Source organism: Chelonoidis abingdonii, chromosome 17, assembly GCF_003597395.2.
Source record: "Chelonoidis abingdonii isolate Lonesome George chromosome 17, CheloAbing_2.0, whole genome shotgun sequence".
Classification (NCBI taxonomy): Eukaryota; Metazoa; Chordata; order Testudines; family Testudinidae; genus Chelonoidis; species Chelonoidis abingdonii.
Window position 1 is genome coordinate 746,068 of NC_133785.1, and position 27,547 is coordinate 773,614.

General features: G+C 38.2%; 1 protein-coding gene across 10 annotated transcripts in view; it reads left to right on the forward strand.

The window, feature by feature from the left end:
* The window catches only part of ATP2B2 (ATPase plasma membrane Ca2+ transporting 2), a 633,448-nt gene extending 606,480 nt beyond the window's left edge, over positions 1-26,968 (forward strand). For 6 of the 10 annotated variants that reach the window (XM_075073411.1, XM_075073412.1, XM_075073410.1 and 3 more), the window contains 2 exons: positions 3,658-3,840; positions 26,584-26,968. In XM_075073411.1, coding sequence (XP_074929512.1) covers positions 3,658-3,840; positions 26,584-26,895 — 495 coding nt within the window. In that variant the 3' untranslated portion in view covers positions 26,896-26,968. Of the gene's footprint in view, positions 1-3,657; positions 3,841-11,498; positions 11,671-21,180; positions 21,237-26,583 lie in introns of all 10 variants that reach the window. The other 4 variants (XM_075073415.1, XM_075073418.1, XM_075073419.1 and 1 more) reach the window with 2 other exon arrangements.
* The last annotated feature ends 579 nt before the right edge of the window (positions 26,969-27,547 follow it).

Below are 27,547 nucleotides of genomic sequence, written 5' to 3' on the forward strand. Positions count from 1 at the left end.
TCGAATAGGTATTGTCCGGAGGAGAGGGTGCAGCATACAACCACCAATCTAAGTAATTTGTAGATAGTGTTTGAAGGGAGAAGCAAGAGTATTTTCTTCTAAAAATATTTTGTAAATATCAGCCAGTTGGTTTAATCTGATGCATTCCAAAGCTTGCACCCCCCCAAACAAACAAAAGTCCCCCAAAGTATCTTACTGTCTCTGTAATAAATATAAATCATAGGCAGGAATGGCTTATCATTATCCAGAGAAGGGCATGAGTTCTAGCAGAGAGAGGAAAATTGCCCCTGCAATTAGTTAATTAATTGTAAAACCCATTAAAGTGATTCTGGCTGAACTGTATTTATGGACATGGAGCTTCTGGGTTGGATGACTATCGTATTCTGAAAAAAATTAATCAAAACACCTTGGGCAGCGGGGCCACAAGTATTTTTGAAGAAAAGAACTCAATCTGGTGTCAGCAGATGCCTCCTGGCAATCATAGCTGGGTGCCATCGTTACTTGATCTTGCTGAGGAAATTACCCCCAGGAGGCACCGAATCACAGTTGTTGAGAAAATCTGAATGTCAGCTGAATGACAATTAGTAAGAAATGTCTTGTCTTCAGCAGCTTGGAAAATCTTCATTTTGGGGAAAAAGTGGTGGTGATTATGCCATTTATTAAACCACTTGGTTCTGATTTGTGGTTTAAAACATTTAAAAGAGGGCAGTGGGTTGCTTCTGGATTTTGTTCTGTGTGCTCTCTTCTAAATATTACAACATAACCCTTTGAAGATTAACAGTTGTCTGATTTACGCTCAAAGGTGAGAATGGTTGCAGAGGTCACTGTAAATGGTTAGGCACTTTATTAAACTTGTAGAGTTAAAATTTCAGTATAAAACTGTACTGATTTTCACGCACTGATCTGTTCACTTAGCAGACTACCAGTTATTGTGTCAGATGTGTGGAGGGAAAACAAAGAAAGCAAGGGCTGAAGTACAACAGTGCTCAACATTTGGGCAACCATTAAACAGACTATTACAAACAAAATGAATGCATCATTTGTTTAGTAGATACCAGGCCTTTTTGACCTGTGGCAAGGCTTCTCCTCTCTCCCTGAAACCTTTTAATAGGAAGCTTTTTATCTCTCCCCACTTCCCCTAGAGAAGTCCTTTCTCACCTGCCCTGTTTAATTCAGATTCAGCATAGAACACGTGTTTCGCTTTGCTTCACCCCAGTTTTCAGGAACTTTTGTCCCCCAGGCATCCACCACACCCAGTCAGGATTTTTGGTTTGGGAATTTAGACCAAGTGATTGATTTTGGATGCTTCAGTTTTTGGGAGAGCAACTTGAGACATTTTGAAAAGGCCCTACTTTCAAAAGGTGAGTGCTCTGCATTTTCTGAATGTTTGGCCCCTTTAAGGTGTCTCAAGTTGGGCTCCCAAAATCACTAGTTACTTTTAAAAATCTTGGCTTTAACTGTTAAATTCATAGTTTCCTGGGAAATGGTATTTGTTTCCTGAATCCAGCTCTAGTGGCCTGGACCTAACACTGCCATGAGCTAGCTCGGTAGGGATCTGCCAAAGTGAAAAATAAAACAAAGCGTGGTAAGAGTGTGTCATTCCACCTGAAAGCATTCATCATCTCTGTTCCATATCCGTCAAGCTCTCCCTACCACTGCCACACCCAAACCTGTAGAGGGGACCCCCACAAACATTTTGTTCCATTCCCCACCTACCTTCCTACAGCTCTTTGCCTCTACCTTATCCCATTTCTCAAGTCCCCAGACCTCTGGCAATTTCCTTCCTTTAAAGATCAGTTTTACACATCCAGTTGTGTGGCTTTGGTACTTCCGTTTTCAGATCCTATTCAGCCAGGCATACACTGTGGCTTGATATGTCCTTGGCAGCAATGCATGCCACAATACCCAGAAACTGAGTCTGGAGTCCCAGGATCCAGCAGCAAAGAAGAACTGGACCCTGCAACATATCTCTGTGGAAGTCATGGTCACAAACTTGAGATGCCCTTCAGCATCCAGTCAGCAACCTTCTCAGCTGCCAAAGCTTCCCACAGCACAGGCATCTTATCTTTAGACTAAATTTTGGCATCTGTAAAGGATTGTCCTAGTTATGATTTTTTCCCCTTCTCCGGCAGGCCCCGTTTTTCATGCATCTCAACCTCTAGGACTTAATCACCTCCTATTGAAACAGAAACAGAGCACGAACACTGAAGCACTTTCATTCTAAATGGGTTTGACATTTAATGCTGTAGGATGACTTATTTTCAATATTTAGCTTTTCAGGTGACATACTTGGCTTAAATACCCATGCATCCATATTTCAATTCAGTCTGAAAGCAGAAATCAAAATAAAGAGAAGATTATTGTCCAAGAAACCTTGGCCAGAGACAGGGTAATTCTCAGCAATATATGTTTAAAACAATGTTGTTAAAATGTTGTATAACTACACTATTTGAAAACCTTTAAATTTATCAGAATAGCCTGAAAACCCTCCAGGTGCCACTTCTGCAGCGGAACAAAGTGGGGATGTCAGTAAAAATGACATAATGGGTTAGTCTAAATGGGAAATAGAGACCAACTAGAAGTTTCAGTGACCACAGTAGTGGGCAGTTAGGTGCAACATCTGTGACCGACATTCGCTGTTTTTAGACAGCAAGCTGATATGAAATCATGGAAGGTGTTTTTGAAGTGTTAAAGCTAGATAATAGTGCCACAGTCATTCAGTCATTAAGTGCCTGATTTCTAGAAAATGTTATCCTTGCCACCTTGCTCTGTGAAGCCTCAGATCTTACTAGATAACCAGGGTAAGTTGGATGGTCACCCTCTAGAAACAGGTGCTGCAAGGAAGTGTGGATGAGGCATTGTTCTAGTCATACCTTTCTCGGGGGGTGCTGGGAAGGAATTTTTCCCTCACTGCTAGATTGGTCAAGGTGAATTGTTTTTTTTTCCTCCACAGCAGGTTCTGGGGGGCTTAGTTGGGGCAAAGATGAAATGTGAATTAGGCTATGATGTCACAGCTCATTACGTAAATGTGGGGTCAGTGTCTATTGCAGGTACTCCATAGGGAGAGAATACAGTGAGCAGATAAAACGGATTGATTGGTAAAGGATTTAGAGGAGGTATTTTTTAAAGGAGCTGAAACAGAGGGGTTGGGGCTTCTGTGACTGATACTGCAAGGAGCCAAACGCCCTCCTTCCCACTCTCATTCAAGGGGGTAGGAAAGAGTGGTGAGGTCACAGTAGCAGGTTGATTGGGGACCAGAATGGGTAAGGGGGAGGGCTGATGGAAGATTCCCTGGTAGATATTGAAATGATTATAGAATCACTTGCACTATACACTTATCTCCCAGACATTTAAGAATAAAGTTGCAGCCTAATTAAACCACATCCAGTGTGTCCTTTCCTTTTCCAACATAGCTGGACGATTATCTTTGTTCTCTGCCCATAGTTGGCATATCAATAAACATGTAAAGTTCCCTGGGCTGAAAGGAATTGTATAAATATAAAGCACTATTATAAATGTGTTTATCCTAGCATTCCTGGAGGATTACACATTTTACTGAAAAATCTTGTATTTTTCATTGCAATGAGTAGATTATGATAATATCACTGATGAATATGGCTTACATTTTCAGCACCCTTTTGTTATGTGACTTTTCAGGTCATTGCAACCATCCCAACAAGTAGGCTAAAGTTTTTAAAGGAAGCAGGGCGGCTCACTGAAAAAGAGGAAGTACCTGAAGAGGACCTGAATGAAGATGTTGAAGAAATTGACCACGCAGAGAGAGAACTTCGACGTGGACAAATTCTCTGGTTCAGAGGGCTCAACAGAATCCAAACTCAGGTATGTTAAAAGGACAGATGTAGAATCTCTGGAAAACTATATACTGGATTTTCCATTCAGAAAAGATAATGCCACAGATTAGAGCCATATAAAGAATGTGTGAGATGGCAAGGAAGGTATCCCAGTAACTACTCTTCCATTTCCTAAGCAACAATTCATAAAATAATAAATCAGAGAAATTCAAAACAATTTAGCTGCAAAACAGTAACATACAAATAAAATTAGAGACCTAAGAATGGTTCTCCTGGAAGACTGAGAGCTGATACGAATTTTCTAGTTCACAGGTACAGCAACTGACAAAGAAAGTAAAATGTTCCTATTTTAGAATGTTAACTGTTATATCAGTGAGCAAAAATGTTATGCAAATTCTTTTTAAAAAAATATTCTGTTGGAAAATGTAGGCTTTTCACTGATTCAGATTTATGTTTGTGGCCTCTACTTCTGTAATAATAAAACAACTTAAATTGATTGTGACATTGGTAAAGTATAAGGTTTGATTCTGATAAAAAATAAATCCCCTTTCTGTTAAACAAAAACCTTAAAATCTTTTTTTGCAGCAGAACATTCAGACATGTATTTTTAGCTGAATTGGAATGTACAGTTTTGCTTGTCACTCATGAAAAATGTGATCCTGTATTTATTTTAAGTAACAAGAAGTTAAAACATCCATCAAAAAGTTGAGATGTGTTTATTTACTGTTATTTATAAACTTTAATATATCATTTACATATTTTAGAAATGTTTCATTAAATATGCAGAAACATACATGGAAATTACTTCTGTGCATAGAGGAAATTAAGTTTATATGTATACTGACATCCTAAATATGCAAAGTAGACCAATTTACTAAATAACATGGCCACAAGCAAATAACATTTGTCTTAAGGCAGAATCCATATTTTTTTCTTAGCAACATACATGGCCATTTTCATTGCAACAAAATAGCATGTTGACTTAGTCTCAACAACAACAGAGAGCAGCTTTGAAAAGACAAATATGTGATCCCCATTATATCAGATTGGTCAGTTTATACAGGGCTTTAAAGGAAAATATGCAAATAATTAAGAACACTTTTTTCTAGTTTAAGGGGTCTTAAATGGAATTTTCATCTGAGATGCTTTTGTTGAGCTTTTTGAAATGTAGATATTTGCTTTATGTTAAGACAGTGCTTTCCCCTTTTTCCATTTTAAACATTAACAAACTTTTTTCTGAAGAAAGATAAATGGTTATATTTTTAGGAAGAAGGGAATTAGTAGTTGCAAGGAGTAATGTCTGGTGCATCAGGTCTCTGCAGTGACACTATTGTGTTGCTGTTGTGGGAAAACAGAAAAATAAAGGTGGCAATTGCTGCTACAGAGATTAAAGATCAGGTTAAATCCCAAAGCTCCCAAGGTAAGTAATTAAATGCAGATCCCCAGCCTTGGGATTCTGTGTCCAGAGTGCCTTGACCCAGGAGCACTCCTCAAGAGAGAAAATCCAAACTGTTGCAAGGATCCTCCAGATAAGAGTGACAGACGTGTGCCCAGGTGAGGTCTATTGATTGCAAGAGTTATTCTCTAAACATGCATTATTTTCTTCCTGGTGGCTGTAGGAGGAGTGTTGTCTGTTGGCATTTCTGTCAGGATGTCTTTCTGGTTGTGGTGAGTTTAAACAATAACAAAAAGTTCCCCTTCTAGTTTGAGAGGTATCTTGTAGTTCTATATATCTTTGCCTTCATAATCCATGGATAAATTATTCTCCTTGTTCCCTATTTAAAACAAAATAAACATTAATTGTGTTTTCTTGCTAACCCCCATCTACTTAGTATCTTTTCTACTCTTAGTTGTAGAACAATCTTTGGTAGGATATATTGTTTCCTTTCCTACCAGTAGGTTTTTGTGATTTTTTTCCCTCCTCCTTATTTTGTTTATTCAGTGACTCTGATTTTACATTTATTTTATATCTGTGGAATGATATTGGAGAAAGGAAATGGGCCAACACATTAAAAAAAGGGCTCAAAATGCAATCACAAGATGTCCCTTGGAGAGTTTCTCATTTCACTATGCAGGTCAAATTAGTGCAAGACCCGTTGTTGGCCTCTGTTACCTTGAATTTGGTGCATTTTGATGCACCAAGTTTTTGTGCCCCATCCAAATGAATTCATACACTTGTACTGCATTTCCCAGGAAGCTATCTAAAGAAGAGTTGATGGAAGAAGATGAGGATGTCTCTAGCATCCTTGTGGAGCTGGAGGATTTGCAGGAATCCTCCGATGTCTAATGCACTTCTGGAGATGCAGAAGAAGAAGGTAGAGCATCTACTCCTTTTATATATAAAGAGGATGGCAATGAGATTGGGAATGGATGTAGAATCTTTCACCACTAGATTGCTGGTTCAAATCTGGATCAGGCTACTTTCCACCATCTGACACTTGTTCTGTGTTCAATGTGAAATAATTTTTTGGTTATTTTCTGTCCAGTCATTACTGGACAAGTAATCACATCGCATGCACAAACAAAGCTTTATAAGTCCCAAGAAGGTTCACAATGAATCCAATTTTTTTTCCAGATAACTGGCAGACATCTTAGTTGCATCGCTCCAAAGAATATTCATCCAAACTCATGTCAGAGACATCAGTGCTAAGATATTTCTTTCTCTGAAAATAAAGCATTCAAACCTGGGCAAAAGGGAAACAATTTTATTGTTGCTTCCTCATACCGAAAAGTCAGGGGCATCTCTAGTTCATACTTGCAAAGATCTCCAATAATTTGTTTTAAAAGAAAGGAAGAATCTAAGTTAAGGAGTCTGACTATGTGCACTTGACCTTGTCTTCACTACTTATATTCACTAAGCTTTTTAGCCTTTGTATTGGAATACTTATCTGTGAATGAATATATTCTCCTAATGGGGTAGTTGGATCATAAAATGAATACCATATAAGCTCTCATAAGTGACCCACTGTAGCTATATAAGATTTCATAAAGAAAAGGTAGTATTACGAACTTCCATAAAAACAGGTTTTTTCACCTATATCTATAATTCAGCAATATTTTTTGCAGTGTCTTTTATAATTCATGTGAATGCAGGAAATCTTAATTTTGACGAACTGATGAAGTTAAGACAGAATTGATCAGACCGCAGCAGCAGCCTTAGTGACCTTCTAAAAGCTAACATAGTTTGTCTTCAGACAAATTTCAGGGTAGAAAATCCAGGTCAAGTCAGATAAAAATTATAATTAAAACATAATTTATGAGAAAGTTCTTCTTTAGTTCTCTCACACCAAAGGATGGACAAAAATTGTGGATTCGGTGGTTTTCCAAACCTCTACAACTGTTTTTCAGGTTCCCAAAGCTGGGAATCTGTACCATTTTTTTTCCTGTCTCATAAGTCAAGTCAATGTTTAATTTTTCTAGGGGTGGATACGGTAATACTTCCTGCCAAACAAGGGCATTTTGAGAATAAATGTCAACCAAGTGTAAAATGCCCATATGATATGGTGATTGCCACAGGAAAGCTTATAACTAAATAAAAACACTGAAAAATATCCACATTTTTCTAGTTAGAGGGGAGTCTGTGCTATACAGTAAGGATAGAAGAGTTCAACCCACCCCTGAAAAAGCTTGTTTTGGAACAAGTAGATGCCATTACAGATCTGAATAAGGGATGCATACAGCATTTTTCATTAGACTTATTCTCTTACTTTCTGGGGTTTTTTCAGTTTCTCCTAGGACCAATGCAAACCCAGTAGCATGAAAGTCTAACTTTCCAAGTATTTTTGAAATTTAAGCAAAATAAGTTTGCCCATGTCATCTTACGTCATTCCATCAGAGCATTTTATACCAAACATAAACTAGAAATTCAAAAATTTACAAGGTCCTAACTTGAGTAGAACCTACAGGATTATTCTTATTCAGGGCAGAATAAAGCTTTTAGATTACCTAGCTAACATTTTTTTTTTGTTATTTTGACATTTGGACAGACTATGTCTCTAGGACCGATGTACAATATAAATACTGTCCTTGTTATTTCTTTAGCTCTCTGGAAGGCTATGGAGAATTCTTTTGTGTAAGAGATATGGTAGCGAGGCTCAGAGAAATTATCTTAAAGTAACATAAAGACCAAAATGTTCTTTTATTATGCAAAATTCCATAAGCACCGATTGGCAGAGAGATGAAGCTACCTGAGACCCATTACCATTCATGACAGCATCCCAGCTTGAATTCCCATGCTGAAAAGGTACTCCATTGTAAATATAAGAACACAAAAGCTTGGGTTATCAGTCCTGTGAGGACTGTTCCAGAGTGGAAGTCTTTCAACCTAGTTTTTTAATATTTTTATTAATTGTGTGCAGCTCACAAAGACAACTCCTGTGAATTCGATTTTAAAAAGAGAACACCGAATGGATACAAAGTAAAACAATGCAAAAGTGATGTTACTTATACTTACCTTTCTCGTTTTTAATCAGTTTCATTTGCTCTAACAATGTAGAGTATTTTGCATCTTGATGGAAACGTACTCACTTTTTAACAGTAACTCTCCATTCTTGGTTGTTTCCTCTTTTTGCCATAGGCATTCTGGACCAAATTCCTCCCTATTTTGCATTTCGTGTAGTCCTTACTGACTTCAGGCAGGACATGACCACATATGTCAGCCTTTGGAATTCTGCAGGGATAGTCATCTGTCCCTGTAGATTCCACAAAAAGAGATCTGTATTTAGTTGCTTTCCTTAGGAGAAAGAGCAAATTACATACCTGTAATTTTTGTTCTCTGGAGACAATATTAAATACAGATCTGCCCTCATCTTTCCACCTGTCTTTATAGTGGAGATCTTTGTTTTGGCTTATTTTGTTGGCTCATTGCAGGCATGTTTAAAGAAACTGATGTCTGAAGGTTTAGAATCTACCATCAATATCTTCCCCAATGGTATACACTTGGTGCTGTCAGTAGGGAGTCTTAAAAGCCTTTTGAATTCTCTCTTTTGGAGAGTGCTCCATGAGCTTGGGTCACAACATGGAAAGCCAGGATCTGTATTTAATTCTGCCTTTGGAGAATGAACATTTCAGGTAAGTAATTCAGTGTTCCTTAATGTGTGATTAATGTTGTTTTGAGCCATGGATTGCTTTTCAGATGCCACTATGTACTGTAGCTAATGACTCACTCAGAGCCCTTCTCCACTTACTGGTTCACCTGATGCTCTAGTCTATAATTTTGCTTTTTGTATCAGGCTTACAATCCAGAATCTGCCTGTAGAAGAAAATATGCACAGCAAAATGCCTTGATTTGTGTTTGCTTAATGCAGAGTTTTTAAGAGTTAATAGAAAATTTATACATTTTAATTCCATGCCAACACCTGGCTAGCTCTATCACACAGATTCATATGGGAAAACAATGAGTCAGTGACCTTATCAACTGTTTGTTGTTTGCATATGGAAATGCATACTGTGCTGCACTTATTGTTACAATGATATTCCACCAAAAACCTTTATTTCTCTGTATTACATAAGATCTGTATGTTTATATATGGAACGTCCGTCTCAAAACCACTTGTAAAAAGTGACAATAGAAACCATAAACAAACAACTATCTCCCTAAGCGAGCTGAAGAGGATGAAGGTATTTCTAAAATTGGCATTGTAGACTAACCATACCATTTTAATACTTCTGACTCTGAAAAACAACGAGGACTTGCATCTAGATTCAAAGCAGATATCTAATCAGTAAAGATACACCATTACCATCCTGGCTGATTAATCTAGCTCCCTCCAGTTAAAAGGAAAAGGCTTGCTGTTTAGTTTTGGATGTACTGTTTTGAAGTTCCATCCTCACTCTTTAAATGATGAGGAATCTGAAATGTATTGTAGCTGAGGAGGCATGGTTATATTCATTGGTGTGATAATGTCAGGGCTTTCTTTATAATTTTAGATCCACTTTTATGATGTGTTTTCAAATGGTGACATTACTACTAGCAACTTATATTACTGAGCTAGAATAACGGTGCCCTTCATTGTATGGTCTACTTAGGCCAGGCAAGAAATCAGGATTCCAGTGTCAATGATATCTTTTGTTCTTTGGGTTTGAAAAAAATACAATAGTGTTTTTGTTTACAATTGTTTAAAACTGTTTTTACAATGGTATTATTGATTTACCTAAATTATGGAGTTCTCTCTGGACAGGAAGAAGATCATCAGAATAAGTCAATTTTGGTTACAATCATCTTGTAGATATTTTATCAGCAAATAGCAGAAAGAAAATGATGCATGTTAAAATGAGATTTAAAACAATGATACTTTTTTCTGAAAACTGGTTGACAAAACACGTATCAATGTGTGTGGGAGACCAGCTGTTATGACTCTAGCTTTGGGAGTCCCCAGAAATTGGAGACTCAGGAATATAGAACTAGGGTTTAAAGAAGTGATGGGATGAATTTTCTTGTCATGTATACCAATACTACCCCCATTGCATTGTGGTTATACTGGTGTAACTGAAAGGAGAATTTGGTGCATTATTCCTAAAAGGGCTTTGTCTCTAATATTTATCCTTCATTATCATCAGCTCACTCTTTTGTAGGTTAAACTAACTAGGAAGTTCCTTGCTGCAAACTTTTCTATATTAATGACACAAATGCTTGCAAAGTACAGGAATGTATTTGTCACCAGATTTCACATCTAAAAGCAGTTGCATTCTAATATAAAACATGAGGGAAAAGGAAAATTCGACTTTATAAAATGTTAAACATTTCATCAGCTTGTCCTCTGAGGCCAACAATAAGAGTATTCATAAAGTGTGCAATGTGTAATATTGACAGGCAGTACTGCAGCTCATATGGGAACATGTCTATATTTCCCTGTAATTTAAAATTCAACATTGCAATGTGAAACACAAGTAACTAGTAGTTCAAAAGTAGCTTAACTTTATTTTCTGAGTAATTCCTATCTGCTCTGCACCGAAAATAAAAACATTCTGCTTCAGAGAATTATTTTCTAATCAGCAATTACAAAATACAATCATTCTTGATCATTGGGCCTAATTTATATGATCCTTCATTAATAATACAATTCAGAATAAATATCAAAGCATCTTGTAATTATATTGAGCTACTATGTTAGCAACCTTGAAATTTCTAAATTGAAAAAGCAAATCCAATTGTTTTGAATAGTTTTTAATATTTCTTTACTACTAGAGAGTTGTGTGACTGAATTTTGTTTCCCCTCTGGAAGAAAATCTAGATGGCAATAATCAAGCAATATTTATTCTCAGTAGAAAAGATGGAGATTATTAGGATAGAACAGTAGGACTGGAAGGGACCTTGAGAGGTCATCTAGTCCAGTTTCCTTTATTCAAGGCAGGACTAAGTGTTGTTGACCAATGTCATCTGAATATGTCACCTGGTGTGTACATATATGTAGGATGGTTTAAATTTCAAAAATTATGGTCCAAATCCTGTGTTAGTGTAAACTGGTGCAGCTTCCCTGACCTCCATGGAACTGCTTCAATTTACCCCAGGAAAGAATTTGGCCATATTTATTTCTGCTTGTTAAAGGGAACACTCATGACTTGGATTTGTTCAACTGAAGTAAAACTGCATGCATGGTTGAGTATTTTTTTTAATTATTATTCCTGTCAGTTGTGCAACTGTGTCCATTCCTTAAGCAACTTGTCTCATTCTTTCCTCCGTTGCAGATCGAAGTAGTCAATACTTTCAAGAGTGGCACTTCCTTTCAGGGGGCTCTAAGGAGACAGTCCTCCGTCACAAGCCAGAACCAGGATGTAACCAATATTTCTAGCCCTAGTCACGTATCGTTATCCAATGCTCTTTCCTCTCCTACCAGCACATCTGCTGCTGCGGCTGGGCGTGAGTGTGTATTCTTAATGCATCAGATCTACAGAGATGCCAACTCACCTAGTCATTCAGGACTTATCTACATTGCTCTTTTCCCACTTATCAACTTATGCAAAACAAAGCAAAAACCCACACACAACTCCACCACTAATACACCTTTATAGCTGAATTACTTTGTAAACTGTAGATACACTTCTTTGACCTTTTTATTACATGTCCTTATTCAGATCAGTAGGATACCAGTTTCTGGTCACCCACTATGCAGTAAACAGATTTCTCTAACAGTGAATTTTTTTTTCTAACATATTTCCTCATCATGTTTGATGTATTTAATTGTATTACAAAAGATTTCCTTAAAATCACTCTGTTGTTGCCTCATGTTAACAAAAATTATTATAGCTCTTTTGCTTAAAGAGAAAGTATGTTAAGCTACATTTTATATTGTAGCAAACATTCGAAAGAATATTTAAATATTTAGGGAATGATTCTACTGTCAGTAATCCACGTGCACATCAATGCTTATTTTACAAATTAATTCAGTGACATTCTCAGTCCATTTCTTAGTGAAGAGCAGCTTTTCACATGAACCAAACTTCACCCTCACAAGCTGGCTCTGTCACTCTGTTTTTTTGTTATATTTACAACCACATGCAATAGGCACTCATCAGGTAGTCTGGTTGCCCTTACAGTGCTTAAAATTAGTCTCATCCTGCCTTAAAGCTCCATACCTGCAGTATTCTGAACAGAAAATAAACCTCCAAAGAAATATTTTAAAAATCTCCCTTTGTCAGTCTTCTTCCTGAATGCCTGAGACAAAAGTTGGGCCTAGCAGCATGTCTGACTATTTAATAAATCTATTGATCTGGCAGATCAAAGAGGGAAGTAAATTCCAAAGCCATGAGCCCCCACAGGAAAAAAACAACAAAAAACCCTTCCCCCTTATTTACAGAAGGGTTCAAACTTGAGTGCCTCTGGTGATCTCATCTGTAGTAATATAGGAGTGATGCAATCTTAGGTAAGCATTTAAAGCTTGAAAGGTCAAAACTAGCAACTTGATTTCACCCAGAAGCTCAGAGTAACCCATGAAGATTCCAGAGCAAGCTTGTATGTGCTCTCAATAAATAGGCAGCCACATTCTACACCAGCTTCAATTTCTGAGTGCTCTCAAGACATACAGTGGATTAGTTGCCTAATCTTGAAATGACAGGGGCATGGAGAAGTGCAGTAAGATCTGTGTCCAAAAGGAATAGTTGCCTCACAACACACAGTTAAAAAGGGGTGTTGCTGGCTGAGACTGCTATCCTTCCATGCAGTAGCCGATTTCGGGGTAAACTACCTCCTGTATTTCAAATTTGTGTCACAAATGGCAGCACTCTTACTTGGGTGCAGATGTAGTTTTGTCAATTTCTGTAGTGGCTTCCCCCAGCCCAGTGTTTCATCTTTGTTGAGCTTTAGCCCGCTAGCTCTATTCAAAATGATGCTCATCTGTTCCACTGCATCAGCAGTAGAAATGGAGACACAGAGCGGAATACTGCCAACACACTGAAGTTTTCCCATCCAGGGTTTAGATACTAACCTCCCTAACCAATGCGTATCTGTGTTGAACAGGATGGGGAACAGAATACAAGAACTATCTCATCTGATGAACAATTTGCCAGGATATCCCTCTAGGTCCTTTCAGGCAAATAGCTTTATAGTGGGTCTTCTTCTATCTTGCTGTGGGTCACAAATGTTTCAACAGCACCTTATAGTCAGTGGTCTCAAACAATCGATCCAATAAAATCAGCACTGGCAATTTGTCCTCATCTCTCCTCTTGACAATCTCAGCAGAAAGACTAAAGGTTGAATGGCAAGGAGTCTAAATTCTCATACACCCCCTTTGCACCTACAGAAGAGTCTCGTCATGACATGCTTGAGGCACCTGGCCAGGGCAGCATGGAGAAGCTTAGATTGTCATTGGCTGAATTGTACCTGTTCTGTGGATAAATAGAGTATGTTGGACTCCAGGGCCATGAAGCTAGCTTTGTATTCATTTGAAAAAATTATACAGAGTGGCTGATATTTCAAGATAACTGTGGATGTGCACCTGCATGTCAGAGAGCAACGAGAGTCTGGTCTTTAGATACTAGTTTGTGTAGACTGCTAAGGCTTTATTTCTGAATTAGGGAATCTGTTTACATTAGTTTTTTTAAAATAATATTTAGTCATAGTAGATGGTGCTGCTTGCGAAGCACTCTGGTTAGGTATTGGTTATGAAAAGCCTTATATATGTAGGATCATTAGCTAGTTTCAGCAACTGAATAAAACTTATTTTTGCTTCATGAAACCAGATCACTTTCTGATGCAAATTTGCAGTTGTGATGCTGCTGTCCCCCGTTGCAGAAGCCCTCTCCAATTCAGGCTCAATGAAATAAAATAAAAAAAAGCATAACAAATCAAAGAGAATAAAACCAATGTTCAGCAGGAAGGTGTATTTCCCACAGCACATATCCTACATTTTGCTTGCTTTTCCTTGTAAGCCCCCAATCTCTTGGTTCTTAGTGTGATTTCCAGGACTGCCTGACTGCCATCACACTGACTACCTAGGGTAAATTAAAAGATAAATAATTTCTTCCTTTGATTGGATAAATGGTACCTCAGTCTTTGAGAAGTAACGTATTTTAACCATCTAAGACACTGGAATGTTTAAGGGTGTTCTGTAGATATTGCTTTATAAAAGGTATAACTGAGTCTGAGAGAGGCTTTAATACCCAGTTCTTACTTTTGTATTGGGGGTATCTTGTTTATTTTTAGATGAACTTCCAATTTTTTTAATTTCTGGGAATCTCTTTGAGAATGTTTTCTATGACATTCAGTAAGGATTACACATGTTAAGTTCCCTGGGAGTGTAAAAAACACTTGTTTAACATAAATGTATTGAAGTTGTAGCAGTGGGCTGACCATTTATCCATTAATGCAGCTCAATTTATCATAGCTTTTAGGTCTATATTTTAAAACGTCACTGGTGATTTTGGGTGGCCAACATGAGATGCCTTAAAGCACTCGTTGGAAATCAGATCCTTTATAGATGTCACTTTGGGGTTTCCAAAATTTAGAAATCTAAAAACGTTGAAAATTTAAGCATGATGATATAGGTTTTATCAGGGACCATATGGCAGATCTCATACTAAGCACATATACAGTGCTTTACTCATTAAAGCTCTGAACAACTACTTGTTAATCCTCACCACACAACTGCAGGATTAGTAGCATCTCTAGTTTCCAAATAGTGGCCAGCCAATATATTAGACTACATAGATGGGAGGGGAAATTATTTATCCAATTTTATATATGCGTGGCTTGAAGTCTGTAATGTAAGAGCCATTCAGAATTGACTGTGCATATTTAAAAATGCCCAAATGGTGGTGGAAATGATTCCACATACAGTGCATGCTGTTAGTGATGCTCTAATACATAGAGAGATTTTTCTCTGTTAGCACTTAGCTATGTATTATTTCACTGATGACATATAATTACATATATTACTTCAGATCAAACAGGTATTGCCACACCCAGAATACTTTGTGAGATGCATTTCCAAGTCAAAGCCTGTGGGTTTTCAACCTCTCATAGATGTGGGAACATAAGAATATTTCAGTTGTTATAAAGTGCTTTCATTAAAAGTAATCTTATAGGAAAAATACATTATTTTGGTTCTCAAGATGTCAAATTATGCTGATACTCTTTTGTTATCACAATGTTTTAGTATTAATTGAGAGAAGGCCCCTAGTACCAGTGTCTTACCTCTCTTGATCTTAGCTTGAGACAATAATATAGCTTGGGTACATACACCAACCAACCTGAATCTAAAGTGGAGATAAAGCCTTTTCTTTTATATAACAGTGGAAACACTGCCCCTCCCCCCCTAAAAAACCTGTAAACAGCTATTTAAATGCATCACAATGTTTACATATTTGAAATTGCAAATAGGAAAGAAATGTACAAGCCAAGGTACTATATGCAGCATTAACTTGGCCATGTTCCAAGCTTTATATGCATTTTTATAGTTTAGTTTATATACTATGAATAGTAATATATGACATGCTATCAGTTGGAAATCTAGTCAATTTTAAGAAGTTACATTAAGTTTAGGGACCACCCTTTCCTTGCCAATTTGGGTGGTTTTAGAGTAACACTTCTTTCAGTTTTCTTACTCCCTGTTACTTTGGGAAAACAGAAGAGTGAATTGACTAAAGCCCTGAGGCAGCAAAGCACTTTAAATACATGTGATTGACTGAAGACAGTGACCGCACATGAAGCGGTGGGGGCTGTTGTCTTGCTGGTTGGAAAAGGTGTGTCCCTTTAAGGGCAAGAGGGTTACTTTCTCCTGCAGCTGCAGACCACATCAGTGCCGGACGCTGGCCCATTCCTCCCCACCCCCACCCCTGGTGACCACAAGCGAGAAGGGGCCATATAGATCCAAGTCAGTGCTGGAAAAAACCCCTTTTACCTGGACCAGGCAGAGCAGGGAATAATTGTAGAGGAAAAGAGTGTACCTAACTGTACACAAATTAATCAAGCTGTTTTTTCTCATCTCTTTCAATTATAGTACTTGTATATTACTCATATCATTAGTAGATAAATCTTCTGACAGAAGTGTGATTTCTAAGCTGACAGTGTCCCTTTAAGACATAATTAACACACACTCAACCCAGACCAACCTAAAAAAAAAAACCCTAGAAAATAAAAACGTGTATATAAAGCAGAAGCAGCAGAGAATCCTGTGGCACCTTATAGACTAACAGACGTTTTGGAGCGTGAGCTTTCGTGGGTGAATACCCACTTCGTCAGACACAGGTCGTATATATAAAGCAGGTGATACATAAAGTTGCTGTCTGAGTGGAGACAGGTTTTCTGTTCATGATGACTGTACGTAACAAAATTTTCTTTAATGAAAGTTTAGAACTTCCAAAATACTTTAAAAGGCAGCAAAATTGCTGAAAAACCCTATGCTCAAGCGATCTGCAGAAGGTTCTGTGCTTGCAGAAGATTGTGGGACCTGCCCTCCCCCCCTCCCGGTGGTTATGTAAGGGCTATTATCTTTGTTTGGAAATTTTGGATAATTTTCTGTGTAGATTTCACTGAAATATTTGCACTATTTCTAATGTAAATTATGCTAGCAGCAGCCTCATCTGAAGCAAGATATATTGTAGGAGCACTTTGCCGGTGAAGCTATACCTGTATACTCTATCAGCGTAGTGTTCCTATTGTGGACACAGCTTAGACTGGCAAAACTGTGCTTTGATGGCATCACTTATTTCAGACCCAGCCAAGCAAAATAAGCTATTCTAGCAAAATTACAGTTTTGCCAATATAAATGCATCTATATTAGGGGTTTGCCAGCATAGCTATGCTGGTCAGAGATTATACCTCTTCACGCTCTGAACTGACATAGCTTTGATGGCAAAACTTTGGAGTGTACAACTGGCCTTTATCAACTATAAAGGTCAGTCAGGGAAAATCCACAATGAGATCACGAACCAGAACCATTTACCTTCTGATCACAATCTTAAAAGGTGGCCAATGAATGTGCTTATAAGTGACTGAAGATACACTTCTATCTTTGGAGTTTTTTATATTTTCAGAAAGAAAATTAATGGCCAATAGCCTTCAATTTAAGACCAAGTACATGCCAAGTTTCAACCTTCAGCTGTTCTTTGTGGCAGTCCTATTCAAAAGTGGGGTTAAATTTCTTTATTCTGATGGGGAAGAGGGAAATTGTCATTTTCCCATAATTCCAAGATGACTGAGATTGTGATCAGATTTGTCAGAAAAAATTATCTACAGGCATATACACCATGCATGCACCATTTTTGATCCAAAAGGTGAATGTTCTAGAGAGTTATGAGCAGTGATGAGCTGCCAAAATATTAACAACAGGTTCCCTCCTCCTCACCTCATGAGGGGGTCATGCCAATCCACCCCCCCATGTTCATTGACACACACCCCCAGGGACCCCGACCCTTCCCCCACCTTCCCTGTCCCCTGACTGCCCCCTGCCACCCCATCCAACTCCTCCTCTCATTCTTGATGGCCCCCCGGGACCCCTGCCCCATCCAACCACTCCTTCTCTCTGTTCCTGACTGCCCCCCACACCTCATCCAATCCCTGCTCCTTCCTGACTGCCGCCCGGGACCCTTGCCCCCCTTCAATCCCCTGTTCCCTACCCTCTGACCGCCCCGACCCCTATCCACCCCCCTACAACCCACCGAACACCCCCTCCCTGCTCCCTGCCCCCTTACCACACTGATTGGAGCTGGGACCAGATCCACTCTGCCAGGACCGCGACCGGTGCCACGGGGCCCAACTCCCCGGGCTGGGTCGGAGCTGCTCGGCCTGCACCAGGACCGGCACTGCAGGACTCAACTCCCCGGGCCGGAGCCGCTGGGCCGGCACCAGGACCAGCGCCACGGGGCCTGAGCTGGGCTGGGTCGGAGCCGCTTGGCCGGGACTGGGCTGGGTCGGAGCCGCTTGGCCGGGACCAGCCCGAGCCAGGGATGCTTGACCAGGACCAGGCTGGGGCGCTTGGCTGGGGCCAGGGGGAGCTGCTCAGGCGGAGCCGGACTGGGCCGCGTGCGCCGTCCCCCTCTCCCAGACCGGCTTATCTGCCTGCTGCTTGTTTCAGGCTTCCCGCGAACATTTGATTCACGGGAAGCAGGGAAAGGGGAAGAGAAGGAGGGTGGAGCATTCAGGGGAGAGGGGGAGGTGAGCTGGGGCCGGGGGCTGGGTGGACAGCTGCTCGAGCCTTTGTTAAATTTAAAAGCTTTTTTAGAACCGGTTGTCCTGGAACACCTGGTTCTAAAAAGGCTTCTAAATTTAACAACCGGTTCCTGTGAACCGGTGAGAACCGGCTGGAGCTCACCACTGGTTATGAATATATGCAAACTATATTAGAGATTATAATGGAAACTTATCTATAGTGAACTCTAAAATAAATTTTAATTCATTTTTAAAAATTTTCATCCAGCATTCGGTGCTAAAAATAGTCTTCTTTCTCTGACACAGAATTAATTTTAGTTTACAGTAGCCATTTTTCATCTGTACTATAAAGAATGGCTACTGTACCAGTTGGGTAATCTGGCCTTCTGTTTTGTTTAGAGTGATTATTTAACATTTTCCAGCTTTGATCTTACCTGTTCCATGCATGTAGAGCTTTCTATAGTTACACACACTGTGCAGAGAAGTGTGCACATATGGGTGCATTTTATATCTAATATAAAATATTCTAAAAATAGATAGAACTACAGTATGTTTCCATAGGGAGATGTTCCCCATCAAGACTTTCTAACTTTAAATTAAATGTCAAAGCAGAGATTAGCCATCAGTATCAAATCATATTCAAATAATGAACCAAGTCCTGCTCGTTTAACTCACAAATTCAATGAGATTGCCAGCCTTAGACAAGTAGTCCTTTTGATTTGTACAAGGCTAATTATATAAAGGCTATTTAGATGAGTAAAGCAAACATGATTTATAGAATAAGCAGAATTAGATTTTAAAATGAATTAAAATCTCAAAGCTTGTCTGTAAATGTTGCAGAATTCTAGAATCCACCCTGTGTAAGGTATTTCTCGTGACTTTACTGACTTTACATGCATTCTTCTTACCTTTGAAAAACTAGTTATTGGAAAAGATGATACCAGGTTTGATCTCAGTTGCACTGCTGTAAGATGAGGGGGTACTCTACTGACTCCAACAAAGTTACTGCAGATTTACATGTGTTTACCTGAGATCAAAAGCTGGCCCTCTGTGGTTCCCCTATGGTGAAACTATTTAGGTTGAAAAACTAAATATGCAGCCAAATCCTGCTCAACTTATCTAGATACAGTAGTTCCACTGAAGTCAACATCAGTAGGTTTGGGCCCATAATGTAGAAAGTTTCTTAAAATGATAAATTACTAATATATAAACTAGGGCTGTCAATTAAATCACAGTTAATGCATGCAATTAATACAAAACAAATTAACTAGATAAAAGCAGCAAAGAGTCCTGTGGCACCTTATAGACTAACAGACGTTTTGTAGCATGAGCTATCGTGGGTGAACACCCACTTCTTTGGATGCATGTCTAGATAACTAGATTAAAATAGTCATGATTAATTGAGTTTAAACAGTAATAGAATATCAATTTAAATGTATAATGATACACATATATTCATACAAGTCCTCTTGGTCCTACTTCTTGTTCAGCCAGTTACTAGGGCAAACGAGTTTGTTTATATTTACAGAAGATAATGCTGCCTGCTTTTTATTTACAATATCACCTGAAAACAGGCGTTGCAAGGTATTTACGTGCCAAATGTGCTAAACATTTGTATGCCCCTTCATGCTTTGACTTGTGGGCCCTAAAGTTTTACATTGTTTTGGTTTTCAGTGCAGTTATATAAAAAAAAAATCTATATTTTTAGGTTGCACTTTCTTGATAGAGATTGCACTACTTGTATGAGGTGAATTGAAAAATACTATTTATTTTCTTTTTTACAGTGCTAATATTTGTAATAAAAATATGAAGTGAGCACTGTGCACTTTGTATTCTATATTGTAATTGAAATCAATATATTTGAAAATCTAGAAAAACATCCACAAATATTTATAATAATTTCAATTGGTATTTTATTATTGTTTAACAATGTGATTAAAACTTCGATTAATTGCAACTATTTTTAATCTCACGATTAATTGTGATTTTTTTTGGTCATTTGACAGCTGTATTATAAACCCTGTTTATATCTTCTACAAAAGTTTCAAAATGTTAGGGTTGTGTTGACAAGTGTGTGATACGCTGTAGAAAGTAGATACCCTGGACATGGTTCAGGTCTCACACCATTAACGTCAGTAGAGTAACATCAATGTGATCAGAATCAGGCCCTCTCTGTGTTTATGTAATAGAACACCCATTGTTCTGTTCTCATCTTTCTGCTACACATGTGAATTCTAAGAGCTCTAACTGAAGTTACTGTATGTGCATGCAGAAAGAGGGTGATGGACCCCTTAGTCTTTGTATTAATTTGATTCTTTAAAAAGTAAAAAATAATACATAAAAATTGCCACCTAAAAGTTACTGCATTTTCATGTAGCTTCTAATTTTCACAATCTCAACAGCTTGCAATACAGAACATCTTATTCAGAGCATTTACAATGTGACTTCAGCACATACATCGTCCCCGTTTATGGACTTTTTGATTTTGCTCACCTAAAACCACAAGAGAACACATACAAAAGGTCCCATACATGATTCGTGTTCAGTTTCAAAGCTTCACACCAGCTACAGTACTTCACCAAACACCATCACTGTAACTTTTGCACAACCAGATCCTTGACATTGCCAGGTATACCTAAGAGTTGGCATCTCTTTGCAAAATTGACCTCTTGTTTACATTTTTATACTAATCACCTTACTGACCTTTTAGTAGAATTGAATTTATTTGCTTTTGCAGTATCCTACTCTCTACTGTCTGAATATTAAATGTGTTTGTTTTCCCAGAGGGCTAGAGATCACTGGACAAAAGGGTTCAGCAGGAGAGAGTGAAATAAAAAGAGGTTGTGAGTCTTTAACCTTGAGCCTGAAATGAATGTGAACCAAACTCAAGATACTTGGCTTATCTGAAGCTGGGTAAACATTCGAGTATAAGCCCATGCGCTACCAACCGTAGTGTACCTGTTGATATTAAAACAGGTCCTATGTATTTCACCTTTATACTGTTGTACGCAGGGGTGATATTTCCACTATTTAATCTTTTTCTTCTTCTGAGGAAAAAGTCTGAAGTATTTAAAAATTGTATTCCTTTTATTTTTCTTGCCTGATGCAGTATTTTAAATCTAACTTTCAGGATGAGACAAAACTGAAGAGCTTTTTTTATTACAGCTACAGAGAAGAAAGAAGTGGAAACTTATAGCTATGTCAAAATGTCAAGAAGTGTTGTTCCCACAGTCTTCTGTTAAAAGCAGTTCATTTTTTCTGTTGTCTCCATTATTGTGAGAGAAGAGGGCTGTATCTCATTGTTTGTCTTCCCTTGACATTGTCAGCATCATAAAAAAAAATCATGACATGAATTCTACGTACCAATTCATAACATACCGAGATATCCACAGCAGATGTCACCAGCTTTCACACATTGCACAATGAAAGCAAGCTTGTATAGATCTCTGTAGTGTAATGCTAAACTTCAAAGAATAAAATGTTATAGAATTATAGATGACAATATTTACACATGGGCTCTGATTCAGCAAAGCACTTAAACATGTGCCAATCTTTAAGCATTACTCTGGACTACTCAAATTTTTAAAGTTAAGCACATGCTTACGAGCTTTGTTGAATTGGGACCATATTATTGTAAACAAAACATTTTTAATTAGCTTAGTGATAGTTTAAATGGAAGTGCAATTAAAATGGTGCCTATGAACTCAGCAGATCAACCCCTTGTGTGTATTCAGATTTGTTTTCAATGACTTCGATGTTAAAAATATTTTTTCTCTTGCTAGCACCAGAGTCAGTATAGCTCCGGGATAATTAGCTGGGTTCTGTTGTGCCTCACATATACTAACAGGATTTTGAATTACATTTCTACTGTAGAATATTTTACTGGTTATGAGGCACATACCAGACAGATCAAATGTTGCTTTTCAGATCTCAGGCTGAATCTGCAGGGCTGCAGTCAGGAAAAAAAATTCTATTTCTAAACTGAGTAAAAGTAATCCTGTACATGAGAAGTCATTAGGAGATACATACAGAACCACAAGATGCCAAGTCACTTTCAGAAGAGAACAGTATTTTTAAATGTGTATATTATTGGTACATGTGGAATGTTTATCAGAAAATTATTTTGTATTTAAGTGACAACACCTCTTTGATGGGTTTCATTCAAATATCTGAGTTACAAAAATATGCCAAGACCCGAGTTCAGTGTTTTGTGTTTCTTCTGCTGCTGTTGACCATGTTACTATCTGAAGCTGAGCAGGGAACTGCATTCCAGAAATATCGTGGGTGTTAGATCAATCATAGCTGGGTTAGCACTGAACTTTGAACTTGGGTCTTGACAGGCAGTTAAACAGGTGGTGATTTTCAAATACTAAATTTAGTCCTACAGTTCTCACACTCAGGTAAAACACCCATTGAAATCAAAGTCTTGGTATGGAATGCAGATTGGACAGATTCTGTTTCACAGATTCCAAGGCCAGAAGGGACCATTATGAACATCCAGTCTGACCTCATGTATGACAAGTCATAGAACTTCCTCAAATAGTTCCTAGAGCATATCCAATCCTGATTTTTAAAACTGCCAGTGATGAAGAATCCATCACAATGCTTGGACAATTGTTCCAATGGTTAATTATTCTGACTGTTATTTCCAGTCTGAATGTGTCTAGCTTCAGCTTCCAGCCATTGGATCATGCTATACCAGGGGTAGGCAACCTATGGCATGCATGCCAAAGGCGACATGTGAGCTGATTTTCAGTGGCACTCACACTGCCCGGGTCCTGGCCACTGGTCCAGGGGGCTCTGCATTTTAATTTAATTTAAATTAAAGCTTCTTAAACGTTTTAAAAACCTTATTTACTTTACATACAACAATAGTTTAGTTATATATTAAAGACTTATAGAAAGAGACCTAAAAATGTTTAAAAGTATTACTGGCATGCAAAACCTTAAATCAGAGTGAATAAATGAAAACTCGGCACACCACTTCTGAAAGGTTGCCGACCCCCGTGCTATACCTTTCTCTGCTGGACTGAAGAGCCCGTTATTACATATTTTTTCTCCTATACGTACCTACAGACTGTAATCAAGTCACCCCTTAACCTTCTCTTTGTTAAACTAAATAGATTGAACTTTGTGAGTCTATCACTTTGTGAGTCTATCACTATAAACCATGTTTTCTAATTCTTTAATCATTCTTGTGGCTCGTCTCTGAACCCCTTTCAATTAAAAAACTGCTCAGTAATTTTGTCTACACACACAGTATTCTGTTTGGGCCAATCCTGCAGTACTTACTTAGGCAGAACTCCCACTGACCATAGCAGGAGTTTTGCCTAGTGAAAGACTTTAATACGAGTTCGGTAGTTTGAAAATCTGTTCATTCTTTGCTAACCTGTAAAGATTTGAGTACAGATTACCGTGACTGCAATAAAGCCTTTGCCTGAGTAAAGGTTGCTGGGTCAATTCAAGCATAATCTTGGATTACTTTTGTTTACATAAAAATTTAATTCACATTTTAAAAAAATCTACCTGACAGACTAGAAGTTAAATCTACTAGATCAGAATGAACTATGTTCAAGAAAACGAAAGTGAATTTTTCACACCAATAGAGAAAGTGGGAAAGCTGTCATAATTAAGTGATAAAAAGATTATTTTGTATTCAGCTGGAGTAGCTTATCAAGAAAATATGAAAGAAATGATAAACGGCATTTTTGAAAATAAATACTACCTTATGAACTCAGTGTACAGTAGGCATGCTTAAAAATTTCTCAATTTAAGATAGTTCACCAGAAGAAATATGTTGTTAATTATTGTGAGTCCTGTGGTGGTTTTGCATTCAGCTTTGCACCTTAGAAAAGGGCAGAAGGGCTGAGATAATTTAGGGAACTAGCATACCAGCTTTTCTGCTCTGGAAATGTAGTTCAAATCCTATCTTAAGTTATGAGTGCAAATGTGTTTCTTAGCCTAGTCTCCATTTGTGCACATTATAAATCTATTATGTACCATGGCACAATTCATGTATTCTGCTCAAATAAAGCCAATGTCTCTAATATCAGGGACTATGCAGGTCAAAATCTAGGTATTGTATGTTGGCATATATAATGAGGTTGTAATATCCTACATAGAGACCAAGTTAGCCACACTTCCTCCTGAAGATCTGCTTTTCTCCTGCACCCTGACAGCCTCTTGGAGGGCTGGCTCTTCCTGCACCCCAGAACTGTTCAGGCTCTTCTGTGCTACTCTGCCAGTCTATTTCCCTCCCTGCCTCCCTCCCTTCTAAAACACATAGCCATGAGGAGATGATCACATTAACATTCTGTTTTGTGCTTGTTTCGCTGCTCTTACCATGTCTGTTTGGCTAAGCAGGGAGTGATGTGTGGACTGACTGAGGGCTATCTACTTGCTGGTATCCATCACCCCATGCTATTGATAAGCATTTAGATATGTGATAAATGATCATTTTGGAGGGCATAAGCAAGGAAAAAAGATAGGAGAAAGCAAATCCAAATCAGCCTCTAAATCTGTCCAATCTTTCTCAGTACTGCCACACATTCATAAGCTACTGGTCGGAGCTTTGAAACTCAGACAGGCTCTCCGGTGGTTGATAGCATAAGAACCTAGATAGATACTGCCAGCTAAACCACACCAGCATGTTGATTGAACCATTCCACAGTTAGAAGAGAAACTCTAAAGTTTATCTATAACTACTTTGTAGGCCAGACACTAATTGGGTAGTCAAACATAGGGCAGTAATATGCATGTGTATCACCCAGTACATTTCAAAGTTGCATGGAGAAGCTTTCATAATGCCTGCTCACACCTTTTCTGCCTGTGCCATTGGTGTCTCACTCTAATAAACACTAAAAATTCACTCATAAGTTAAGGGATGAGTGAAAAAATAGAACTCATACTTAGTCATAAAACATTGCCAACCGTTCATATTTTTGCCATTTTGTTTTCCTTTGACTTATCCCCTCAAAAAAGGTATCTCACTAATAGCACATAGTGCAATCCTTCACTTCTTTTCTAATCCAATGGATTGGTCAACAGGCTATAGCTAGCTTCCTCCTCTTCCCCACCCCAAACACAGACCATTGATTGCCCCACCTTAGCAATGCTCTCTCCTTTTGTTCCTATCAGTTCCTACTGGCAGCACTGCTACTGTGAAAGCCTAGTTGCTGATGTCAGTAGCTTTCTTTCACCTGTCTTCTTACTGATAGGAGGCTAAAAATAATAGTCATCTTAGCATAATAAGCTGACATAATTTAAGGACTGCAGACATGGCATAAAATGTACAGCTTTCAGAATTTAACCTTATGAAGGGTATTTGCAGCTGAGACACAGAAAAAGAAAGAACTTGCTGTTCTATGCAACCCAACAAACAATACATTATTTTATAGAAGGTCTTTGTATATTAATAAAAAATTAAACGGCTTAAATAGTGGGTCTATACTCGAGTGTTTACTTCACATATGCATGAAGGAAAAATAAAAGTTGGATCAACAATTCTATGTTCACATTATCCAGGCTTCCAAGTGTGTGCCAGTTATCTGTGTTCATGTGGTAACTGTGACTTCTCCTTCTGTGGTGGCATGGTTTTGTCTAGTATTTTGTCTGCTTGGCTTTTTGTGCTCCTGGCTGCCTTCATTTTGATTTTGCTTTGAAAACATTTTTTTTTCTGTTTGTACATTTGGCTCCTCTTTGTGTGTGTGTGTCTCATATGTACCTATCCGACTGTGTCTGTGTTTTGTGCTTTCCCGTTTGTGAAGTGTGATATGTTACATGTTGGTTTTTTAGTATACAAATGAGACTTTTTTTTTAAAAAAAAAGCCTTTCTACTTACTCACTGCAAAACTATCAACATGCATGGTCCTACATTTGCATTAAAATTAACATGGCTTGTCTTTTACTAGGGATGTACCACATGAGTGGATGTTCGCTTTCTTTAACCAGTGCTTCCCATCAGTTGTTTGATGGCTTTAAACTCAATTTGTTTTAATATTGCAGTTCGTACAGACACTCTAAATGCACAAAACTGAGCCACTCGTTTATGCATATAACATCCAGAGACTATGGACTTCAGCTGCCTGCACTGCCCTAACCATATGCTACATTTTTCAAAAAGTATTCTCTAGCACTGTTCTCTAAAGGTTGTTACCTCTGACAGCTCTTTCCTCTTTTTCCCCTCAGATCCGCGTCGTGAAGGCATTCCGTAGCTCTCTCTATGAAGGGTTAGAAAAACCAGAATCTAGAACCTCCATTCACAACTTTATGACTCATCCTGAATTTAGGATAGAAGATTCCCAACCCCACATCCCACTCATTGATGATACAGACCTAGAAGAAGACCCTGCTCTCAAGCAAAACTCTAGCCCACCGTCTTCGCTGAACAAGAACAACAGTGCTATCGACAGTGGAATAAATCTTACAACTGACACAAGTAAATCAGCTACCTCTTCTAGTCCAGGAAGCCCAATACATAGCCTGGAGACATCACTTTAGCTGAAAGTTCACTGCAAAAAATATATATAAATAAATACAGCAACAGAAGTATATATATATATATATATAGATAGATATATAAAAAACTGTGCTGGCTGAGAAGCTGTTTGAACTCTTATTCACTTTGTGACAAGTGAATGAATTGCTGATCACGGTGGTTTTGGGGAAAGAATGAATGGCTGATTTACATACCCCTTTTTGCTCCCTTGCAGAAAAACAAAAACAAAGAACTCTCCTGCATGAATGTACTGTGCACTTCCAGCTCCCACCCTGATCTCTCTCTCGCGCGCTGTCTGTCTCTCTCTTTTTTTAAGCAGTAAATGCAGAGGACTTTTTTCTGAGGCTATTTATCCAATTCACTGGTCTGTGAGTTTTTTGAAATGCTTGTGTGGCATGGATTCAGTTGTATAGATTAATTTAAATAATGTTTTTGAAGTTGCAAGGCTTAACTTGCACAGTAGATTTGCACCAGTTGGACAGAGAAACTTAATAAACATTTATGAGATTATATATAGAGATACATACATATAAATATATACATAGTTAATGATATACATATATATGTATATATCTATCTATATATTTAGTTATATATAAAGTTTCTTTGTTGGCATGTTGCCTTGTTTCTGCTCAAATTGCTCTGACTATTTTA